Source organism: Corapipo altera, unplaced genomic scaffold (genome assembly GCF_003945725.1).
Source record: "Corapipo altera isolate COAL_440 unplaced genomic scaffold, ASM394572v1 132950, whole genome shotgun sequence".
NCBI lineage: Eukaryota > Metazoa > Chordata > Aves > Passeriformes > Pipridae > Corapipo > Corapipo altera.
In genome coordinates, this window is record NW_020885483.1 from 1 (window position 1) to 9,983 (window position 9,983).

The window sequence follows — 9,983 nt, forward strand, 5'->3', positions numbered from 1 at the left end:
CCGTGTCCCTGAGGTGTCCCCGTGTCCCTGGGGTGTCCCCGTGTCCCCGGGGTGTCCCCGTGTCCCTGGGGGTGTCCCTGTGTCCCAGCCCTGCCCTCCCTGCAGGCGGAAGCTGGACCTGTTTGCCAACGTGGTGCACGTGAAGAGCCTGCCCGGGTACCAGACCCGGCACAACAACCTGGACCTGGTGATCATCCGCGAGCAGACCGAGGGCGAGTACAGCTCCCTGGAGCACGAGGTGGGCACTGCCAGGGCCTGGCACGGCTGGGAATGGCCAGCCTGGAGAAGGGGAGGATCCAGGGACACCTTGGAGCCCCTTCCAGGGCCTGAAGGGGCTCCGGGAGAGCTGGAGAGGGACTGGGGACAAGGCAGGGAGGGACAGCACACAGGGAATGGCTTCCCACTGCCAGAGGGCAGGGATAGGTGGGATATTGGGAAGGAATTCCTCCCTGGGAGGGTGGGGAGGGACTGGAATGGATTTCCCAGAGAAGCTGTGGCTGCCCCTGGATCCCTGGGAGTGTGCAAGGCCTGGGATAGTGGGAGGTGTCCCTGGGTGAGCCTGGATGAGCTCTTAGTTCTCTCCAACCCAAACCATTCCACGATTCCCTGATTCCATGCTGAGCACAGTGTGGAAGCGCCTGGAGCAGCAGTGATGGAATTACAGGAGTTTTTAGGGATATGAACACGCCCAGCCCCAGTGAGGATGGTGCTGCAGGAGGGATAGTGCCAGGAAAAAGGGACAAGGGGACATGGATGTTGTCCTGGGTTGACCCCAGCCCTCAGTACCCCCCTCTCCCTTCCCAGATGGAGGAGAACAGGAAAAAAAAGGTGAACGTGGGTTGGGATAAGAAAAATTTAATAATTGAAACAAAATAATAATAATAGCAGCAATACTGATGCCAACTACTAGTATTGAAATATAAATATTGTTAATACAATTATAATATACATACAAGGATAATACAGATAATAACACATTATACATAATAAATTACATAAATGCAATATAATAAATATAATGATGAGGAGAGGGAGATGAACAGACCCCAGGTGGGGGTGATGCCCAGTCACTCTCCCACCACCCACTGACCAGTGCCCAGCAGTGACTGCTCCCCCCCAGTTTCTGTCCTGGGCAGGACATTCTGTGAGCTGGGACACCCCTTTGGCCAGTCCTGCCCCAAATTCTCATGCCCTGGCAGAGGGAAGGGGCACTGAAATGTCCTTAATTTGGGGTGAGCAACCCCCACAACATCTGCCTGTTGCCATCATCATCCTCACCCTAAATCCCAGCCTCTGGGGACAGAACTCTGTCCAGCCCAAGCCAGGGGGGTGCTGGGGACCTGCTGGGGGGGCTGTGCTGTGTGTGACCCCCTGTGTGCCCCCAGAGTGACCCACTGAGGGGGCTGTGCTGTGTGTGACCCCCCGTGTGCCCCCCCTGTGCCCCCAGAGTGACCCACTGAGGGGGCTGAGGGTGCTGTGCTGTGTGTGACCCCCGTGTGCCCCCCCTGTGCCCCCAGAGTGTGAAGGGGGTGATCGAGTGCCTGAAGATCATCACCCGCGCCAAGTCCCAGCGCATCGCCAAGTTCGCCTTCGACTACGCCACCAAGAAGGGCCGGGCCAAGGTCACAGCCGTGCACAAGGCCAACATCATGTGAGTGCCCTGGGGACACCGCTGTCCCCTCGGGGCTGGGGACACCCCTGGGATCCCGTGTGCAGTGTGTGGTGTCAGCAGTGTCACAGGGCCTGCAGCGAGCGGGGCACGGATCTGGGGCTGAGCAGGTACCGATGACTGGGATTGTGCAGCAGCTCCAGAACAAAGCTGTCCTCTCCCACCTCTGCACAGCCTGAGCTCTGACAGGGAGGTCATGGACACTCCCATGACTTGGGGGGCCGTGTGTGAGCAGTCAGTTCCTGTCCCACAGTTTGCCATGTGGGAATCTGACGGGGGTGCGTTAACTGACCAAACCTGGAATTAGCACCTTCCTGATGTAAATTCTGCCATCTGTGCTTACCTCAAGTTCCTGCTGTGCTGGTTTATCCCCTGGGAGGTTCCTTTTTGTGGCCTTGACGGTGCTTGAGACAGGGAATTGTGCTCTCCAAGTCCTTCCAGGTGTGTTTACCTGGCACAAACCACATTCCTCTCAGAGATGGCAGAAAGGGAGAGAGGGGCTGGGGGGGGGAGGAACAAAGCAGCACCAGAAACCCCAGCTCTTATCACAGACCCCAGTTCCAGTTGGGCAGTGCCTGTTGGACCCCTGGTGCCAGAAGGATTCCCCTGTTTCCCACCAACCCTTCCCGGTGTTTGCCCTCTGCAGGAAGCTGGGGGACGGGCTGTTCCTGCAGTGCTGTAAGGAGGTGGCAGAGCTGTACCCCAAGATCAAATTCGAGACCATGATCATCGACAACTGCTGCATGCAGGTGAGCCCCCCAAACCTGAGCCCTCCTGCACCACCCCCTGCCCTGTCCCTTCATCCCTTGTCCAAATCCCTCTCCAGCTCTCCTGGAGCTCTGTTAGGCTCTGGAGCAGACCTTGGAGCTCACCCAGCCCCCCCCAGCCCTCCCTGTGTTCTGCCCCCCATCCCGTGTCCCAGGGGTAGGTCGAGCTGCCCCCCAGGCGTGCAGGGCCTCACGTGCCCCCCGTGCCCCCCAGCTGGTGCAGAACCCGTACCAGTTCGACGTGCTGGTGATGCCCAACCTGTACGGGAACATCGTGGACAACCTGGCGGCGGGGCTGGTGGGCGGCGCGGGCGTCGTGCCCGGGGAGAGCTACAGCGCCGAGTACGCCGTGTTCGAGCTGGTGAGCTGGGCTGGGGGGGCTGGGGGGCACGGGGGACACCGAGGGGGGCACGGGGCCCCTCACCGTGGCTTCTGTCCCGCAGGGTGCCCGGCACCCCTTCGCCCAGGCCGTGGGCAGGAACATCGCCAACCCCACGGCCATGCTGCTGTCGGCCTCCAACATGCTGCGGCACCTCAAGTACGTGCTGGGCTGGGCCTGGGGGGATGCTGGGGGGCTGCAGGGGGGCTGCAGGGGGCTGACCCACTGCCCTCCCCCTCCCCAGCCTGGAACACCACTCCAACGTGATCTCGGACGCGGTGAAGAAGGTGATCAAAGGCGGCAAAGTGAGTGTGGGGCGGTGGGTCGGGCGGGGCTCTGTCACCCTGCGGTGTCACTGTACCATGTCACGGGCTGCTCTGTGTCCTGGGCGGGGCTCTGGCTCCTCTCCTCTCTTCAGCTGCAATTCCAGCTCCTCTCCCAGCTGGAATTCCAGCGCCTCTTCTCTTCTAGCTGGAATTCCAGCGCCTCTTCTCTTCTAGCTGGAATTCTGGCTCCTCTCCAGCTGGAATCCTGGCTGCTCTCCTCTTCTCTCTCCTGCACTTGTCCCTGGGGTCATGTGCTGGCAAGGGAGGGACCTCCGGCAGGAGTGGGGGACCCTCAATGGCCTTCTCCCCACCCCAGATCCTCACAGGGCGCTTGAGGGACCCTCTGTGACCCCCATCCCCACCCCAGGTCCTGGCAGGGCTGGGGGACCCTTCATGGCTCCATCCCCAGGGCACTCGAGGGGCTCCTCTCTCTCCTCTCCTCTCCTCTCCCTCTGGGAGCAGTTTCCCTCGTTCACCAGCAGTTTCCCCCGTTTCTCCCCTCCCTGTGTTGGATTTGCAGGTCCGGACTCGGGACTTGGGCGGTTACTCCACCACCTCCGACTTCGTCAAGTCCGTCATTGACAACCTGCACCCCCACTATGGGGCTTAGGACCCCCGGCAGCCCCCACAGCTCCTCGGCCCCCAAACCCCTCCCCAGCCCCCCCTGCCCCGGCCCAGCTGCCCCAGTCCCCCCGGGGAGAAGGGGGGCTGCCCCTGCCCAGCCCAGTAACTCCAGTAACCCCGTCCCCCCACTCCCAGTTCCCCCAGTAGGGATGGCTCCATGAGAGGCCGGGGCGGATCTCGGGGTCCATTGGGGTGACAGAGGGGGACAGGGCAGTGCCCCAAACGCACAGGCAGCTTCCAGGGACATTGGGACCACCAGTACTGTGGGACCACCATTCCATGGCCCCTCGTGACTATGGGACCACCATTCCATGGGCCCTCGTGACTATGGGACTACCATTCCCATGGGACCCCTGTCACTGTGGGACCACCATTCCCATGAAGCTTTAAGCAATAAACGGGACCACAGGGCTCCCCCACCCTCCTTCCCCCCCCCGTCTGCTGCTGGCACAGGGACAGGGGGCCCTGTGGCTCCTGGGACCAGCCATGGTGCCACCCTGGGGGTCCTGGTGGCTCCTGGGACCAGCCCCAGTGTGAGCCCAGGGGTCCCTGTGGCTCCTGGGTTGCTGTGGGGTGGGTGCTGGGCTGTGTCATCGTGCTGTGCTCTGTAACTCTTGCTTGCTAATAAAGGGTCCAACGCTTCCCTCCGGCCGGGGGGGTCACAGCCTGGGGGGCACTGGGCTGGGGGAGAGGGGGGGCTCAGCCCCAGCCCCCCCCCATCCCCTCCTGGGGAGCAGCTCTGCCTGGGGAGGGGCTGCTCTGCAATAGGGGGGGGGGGGGGGGGGGGGGGGAAACAGGGCAGGGCGTGCCGGGGGGCCCCCCGGGTTTGGGGGGGTGGTGCCCCCCCCCCTTGGGTGGGGCAGGGGGGAGCTTCAGCCTCTCCCTGTGTCCCCACAGCTCCCCCTCCAGCCCCGGGGTGCAGGGACAGTTTGGGGGCTGCCAAGGGCCCCTGTCCCACGGCAGCACTGCCCAGGCTGGGGCTGGGGGTCCCTTTGCTGGAGTCCCTCCCCCTCCCTAACCCTCCCCTCTCCTTGCAGGTGCGCACGGCGGACATGGGGGGCTACTCCACCTCCCTGGATTTCACCCAGGCCGTGATAGCTGCCCTGGAGTGATAGCTGCCCTGGAGGGGTAGTGCCCGGGGTGGTGCCCTCCCGGCTCCTGCCCTGCCCACCTGGTAAATCACTCCTTCCCTCCAATAAAGTGGCCTCAGGCGTGACCACGGTGCCATCGTGTCCCTGTGCCAGAGGGGAGAGCGAGGGCACCCCCTGGCACACACCAGGACAGGAGGGATACACAACAACCTCAGCCCTTTATTGGGGCCTGATCAGCCCGAGCGGGTCCTGCCCCCTGCATGGCACGGGGGGGGGACACAGGGCCACACACAGCCCAAGCCCCCCAGGGCAGGGGACACGGCCCAGGGACACCCCACGTGCACCCAAACCCCCCAGGGAAGGGACACGGGAGGCTGGGACAACACTGTAAGGCACAGCCCAGGGGCTGCCGGTGCCCAAAGGACTCACCCAGGCCCTGAGGGGCCACAACACGTTCAGTGTGGCTACTGTGCCACAGGACACGCCCAGGACACCACAAGGACACAGCAAGGGGCCACCCTGAGCTCCTCCTGTCCCTCAATCTCAGTCCATCTGTCCGTGTGCTGGAGCTCCTGCTCCAGCCCTTGCTCCCTAATCCTCCTCCAAGTCCTGGGCCACTGCCTTCTTCTTCTTCTTCTTTTTCTTCTTCTTCTCCTCCTCCTCCTCCTGCTCGGGCTCCACTGTGAGTTTCCTTTTCTTCTTGGGCAGGGGCTGTTCCTCCTCCTCCTCCTCCCCCAGCCCGTTCTCCTCGGGCTCAGCCTCTGGCTCCGACTCCTCTGCCTGCTGCTTCTTCTTTTTCTTCTTCTTCTTGGCCCCCACATCATTCTCCTGAGGGGAGACCCAGGCTCAGGGGGAGCTCTGCCCCCCATCCTGCCTCCCCCACCCTGTGGGGTCCGGGCAACCCCACGGCTCCCTGTGAGCGTCCCACCCCCAGCCCCCTCCTCACCTCTGTCTCCATCACCGAGTTCTCCTCCTTTGCCTCCTCGGCCGCCGCTGCCAGGGCCTCCAGCCGCCGCTTCTCCCGCTTCTTCTTCTTCTTCTCCTTCTTCTCCTGCCTCCTCTTCACCTCAGCCACCACCTCGTTGGCCTGGGGGACACACGGGGGGCATCAGCGTGGGGAGGGTCCCAGGGCCCACCTCCACCCCCGGCACTGGTCGGATCAGACTCATTAAATCAGTCTTTTGCCTCCACAGCGGGTCAGGTTGGCACAGTGACATCACCTCCGACACGGGCCCTCACCATCATCTTCACACCTCACCCTTATCACCGCCTCCTCCACCCCCCAGCACGTTCACCTCCCTCTCCATCCCCCCAGCACTTCCTCTCCACATCCCTGTCCATCCCCCCCTGCAGCCCCCCACCACCTCCACCCCTCCCTGCAGTCTCACCTCCACCTTCTTCCTCCCCCCAGTACCTCACCCCCACCATCTCCCTCATCATTCCTACCCCTCTTCTTCATCCCCAGCACCTCCACCTGCCCTCCATGGCCCCCCAACACCTGCTCACCTCCACCACGGCCTCCTTCATCACCTCCAGGTTCTTCCTGGGGGGCTCCCCAGTCTCGTAGAAGGCCAAACGCTCCTCCACCTGCTCCCGCAGCTTGTCCCCGAACACACTGGTGGGGACCTCTGCGGGAGGGGAGGGGACAGGGTCAGCCCCCTCCTGCACCCCGAAACCCCCAGGCCCCCTGCACCCCCCGGCTCTGCTCAGCCCAACGGAGTCACCATTCACACGGGTGTGAGATGCTGCTGACGAAAAATGGTCCCATCACGGCAGAGCGGCCCCGAACCCGACCCCGACCCTGACCCCGGCTGTGCCACCGAGAAGCAGTTGATGCAGGAGGTGACAGTGCCCCCCCATGTCCCCCCATACCCCCTGAGAAGCAGTCGATGCAGGAGGTGACAGTGTCCCCTGTGCCCCCCGACCCACCCGAGAAGCAGTCGATGCGGGAGGCGATGGTGCCCTTGTTGGCAGGTCTGTCCCACCCCCCGTGCCCCCCGTGCCCCCCAACCCACCCGAGAAGCAGTCGATGCGGGAGGCGATGGTGCACTTGTTGGCCAGGTACCGCGAGATGCGCCCCTTGTTCTTGGCGGCCGCTCTCCCGATGAAGGTGGAGTGGAAGATGAGCCCGTACTTGGGGGTGTTCCCGCGTGTCTTCAGAGCCCTGCGAGGGGCCGGGGGCGTCAGGGACCCCCAGATGGAGCCCCCACTCACCCCCTCTGCCAGCAGCACCTGCTGTGCCCGTGGGACAGACCCTTCTGTTGGCCCCCAATGGGTGTGACAGCCCTGGGACAGCCCCCTCCCCTCCCTTGGCCCCCCCAGCCCCGCTGACCTCGGGGAGCCCTGGGCTGGCCCCACAGCCACGGTGGTCGCTCAGACTGGGCCCGGCTGCTCACCCCCGCCAGCCCCGGCGCGTCACAGCCGCGGCCCCGGCCCCGCCATCACCGCGACCACCCGGCGGTACCTGAACAGGGCCTTCTCGGCCCCCAGGATCTGCACCGTCGACGCCGGGTACTTGGCCAGGTTCGTCAGGCTGCCGGCGTGAGAGATGAGCCGGGCACCCACCTGGGGGGCACCACAGGGGGTTATGGGTGCCACAGCCCCACAGGGCACACACAGAGCACCCACACACACACAGAGCACACCACAGGACACAGAGACAATCCAGGGACACACACAGACCACCCAGGGCACACACACACACAGAGCCCACCACAGAACACAGAGACAATCCAGGGACACACACAGAGCACCCAGGGCACACACGTGGCTCCCCACAGACCCCCCTCCTCCCCTCCAGGCCACCCAGAGTCCCCCTCAGGTCACACAGCCCACCCCAGGGCACACAGAGCCCCCCAGGCCAGGGATCAGCGGTGAGGTGTCAGCAGCTCTGCTCAGTGGATTGACAGATTCACTCTGACATCATCTCCGTGGCCGAGGGGTCCCGGGGGTCCCAGGGACACTCACCACCTCCCCGATGAGGGCGGACAGGCTGGGGGCCACCTGGCTCATCTTGGAGCGCAGGTACTCCTGCAGCCCCCGCCGGTACTCGGACAGCGAGATCACGCGGCGCGAGAAGCTCTCGATGTTGATGAGGTCCAGGGGGGAGATGTCCATCCCTGGGGGGGGGGGACAGGGGGAGTGGCAGCACTGAACCCACAGCCGTGACCACCCCGTGCCCCCCCAGAGCCCCTCTCACCCATGGAGGAGCGCGAGGCCTCCAGGATGGCCTGGGCCTTGGCGCTGTCCATGACGATCTCCTCCAGCCCCTCCAGGCTCTCCTCGCTCAGCTCCCGCCGGTTCCCGATGAATTTGGCCACCCGGCAGTACATGGAGTTCTCGGGGACGATCTTGATCAGCTCGGGGAAGTGGTACCCATACCACTCCCTGCGGGACAGGGACGGGCTCAGCACTCACACCCGGACCCACAGCCCCCCAAGGTCCTGTGTCCCCCCAGGTCCCCGCCATGACCCTGTGTCCCCCCATGCCCTCCCCCCATGTCCCTGTGTCCCCTCATGTCCCCGCCATGTCCCTGTGTCCCCCCAGGTCCCCGCCATGGCCCGTGGCCCGGTCGGTGGCCCCGGGGGCTGTGCTGTTGCTCCCCGGTCTGTACAGGCAGCTGGAGCAGCAGCTGCCTGTGGTAAGCGAGGGGAGACGGGACCCCCAGAGCCCCCAAACCCCTCCCCGCTCACCGGACGCGCATGGAGAAGGTGTTGATGTCCTTGTCCAGCTGGTCCAGCAGGCTGATGGACTGGATGATCATGTTGTCCACACGGTGCACGTTGAACTTCACCTTGGCCCGGGAGTAGCTGTGGCCGAGCCCCAGCTGGGCCTTGGCCGCCGACTGCGCCGTGAGGCCCCGCACCAGCGCCGGGAAGTGCAGCCGGATCCCTGCGGGACAGCGGGGAGACAGGGGGGCCAGGGGTCACCAGGGGGGTCAGGGGTCACCAGGGGGGCCACAATGTGGGAACTGAGCTATCACCATCCAGGACCCAGACATCACCACACAGGGAAAAGGGGTCACCGTGGGGGGACAGGGATGACACCATGCAGGGGAGAGGGGTGTCACAGGTGTCACCACGTGGGGGACAGAGGGCTCATCACATGGGGACAGGGAGGGAGCAGAGGTGCCACCACACAGTGACAGAGGTGTCACTGTGCGCGGCTCAGGGCCAGGTCCAGGGCCAGCCCCCAGCACACCCCCGATGGCCCCCCCAGCCCCACGGTAGCCCCCCCGGGGTGTCCCCCGTCCCCACTCACCCCGCATGAGCTCAGCCACGACGCCCCCGGTCTGGCACTGCACCCCCAGCTCCTCCTGCACAGCCGCCCCCATCTTGGCGTCGCCCACCCCCAGCACCACCTTCTTCCTCTTGGGGGGCAGCGCCGTGTCCAGCAGCAGCCGCAGGTCCTCGTGCAGGACCCCTGCGGGACATCGGGAGGTCAGGGCGGGCCGCGGGAGGGTCCCTGTGCCCCCCAGACCCCGACTCACCCTCGGACACGGCGTTCATGTTCTCCAGGGCGCTCTGCGCCGACCGGAACGGCGAGAACGCCACGAGCTTCACCATGTTGTGGAACTTGCCGATCGTGAGGACGCTGTCCTCCACCTGGGCAGGGGGACGCGGCCAGGGCCCGGGGGGCCGGGCACCGGGTCATTTGGGAGGCGGGAACGCCCCGGGTGCGACCCCCGGGCGCACGGACCGCTCCCCCCGCACGGGGTCGGCTCCTCCCCGCGGGTTCCCCCAGTCCCGATCCACTCCCTCCCGTTCCCGGCCCCCCCGCTGTCCGTTCCTGTTACACACCGCTCCCGTTACACACCGCTCCCGTTACACACCGCTCCCGTTACACACCGCTCCCGTTACACACCGCTCCCGTTATACGCCGCTCCCGTTATACGCCGCTTCCATTCCTCCCCGCCCCCCTTCTCGCTCCTGTTCCCGTTCTCATTCCCGTTCCCCGCGCTCCCCGCTCCGTTCCCTCTCTCCCGCTGTCCCCGCTCCCGCCCCGTACCTGCGGCAGCTGCAGCCCGATCTCCTCCACCTCCCGCACGGCGAACAGCGCGTACCCGGCCGCATGTTCGAACAGCACGTGCAGCAGCACCTGCGGCGGCACCGGGGACGGCGCTCACCG

General features: G+C 65.0%; 2 protein-coding genes and 2 non-coding genes across 4 annotated transcripts in view; 1 reads left to right on the plus strand and 3 right to left on the minus strand.

Annotated features, from left to right (window-relative positions):
- Positions 1–69: 69 nt before the first annotated feature.
- LOC113940545 (isocitrate dehydrogenase [NAD] subunit beta, mitochondrial-like) lies at positions 70–4,981 on the plus strand (the record flags this gene model as incomplete). Its single annotated transcript, XM_027631701.1, has 7 exons — positions 70–238; positions 1,518–1,651; positions 2,316–2,418; positions 2,651–2,797; positions 2,880–2,974; positions 3,060–3,120; positions 4,803–4,981. Coding segments are annotated over 7 exons (784 nt in total), but the record flags the coding sequence as incomplete, so codon positions are not given.
- A 383-nt stretch (positions 4,982–5,364) lies between these two features.
- Positions 5,365–9,983, minus strand: part of LOC113940546 (nucleolar protein 56-like) — a 5,351-nt gene continuing 732 nt past the window's right edge. The window contains exons 2-12 of the mRNA XM_027631702.1: positions 9,864–9,976; positions 9,346–9,460; positions 9,117–9,278; positions 8,549–8,747; positions 8,056–8,243; positions 7,824–7,975; positions 7,321–7,421; positions 6,872–7,020; positions 6,363–6,484; positions 5,803–5,943; positions 5,365–5,684 (exon numbers count right to left, since the gene is read on the minus strand). Of these exons, the coding sequence (XP_027487503.1) occupies positions 5,448–5,684; positions 5,803–5,943; positions 6,363–6,484; positions 6,872–7,020; positions 7,321–7,421; positions 7,824–7,975; positions 8,056–8,243; positions 8,549–8,747; positions 9,117–9,278; positions 9,346–9,460; positions 9,864–9,976 (1,679 nt within the window). The 3' untranslated portion in view covers positions 5,365–5,447. The remainder of the gene's footprint in view (positions 5,685–5,802; positions 5,944–6,362; positions 6,485–6,871; positions 7,021–7,320; positions 7,422–7,823; positions 7,976–8,055; positions 8,244–8,548; positions 8,748–9,116; positions 9,279–9,345; positions 9,461–9,863; positions 9,977–9,983) is intronic.
- LOC113940547 lies at positions 6,013–6,081 on the minus strand. Its single transcript, XR_003525480.1, has one exon. It is a non-coding gene; the product is annotated as a small nucleolar RNA SNORD57 (small nucleolar RNA).
- On the minus strand, positions 6,559–6,632 carry LOC113940548. Its single transcript, XR_003525481.1, has one exon. It is a non-coding gene; the product is annotated as a small nucleolar RNA SNORD56 (small nucleolar RNA).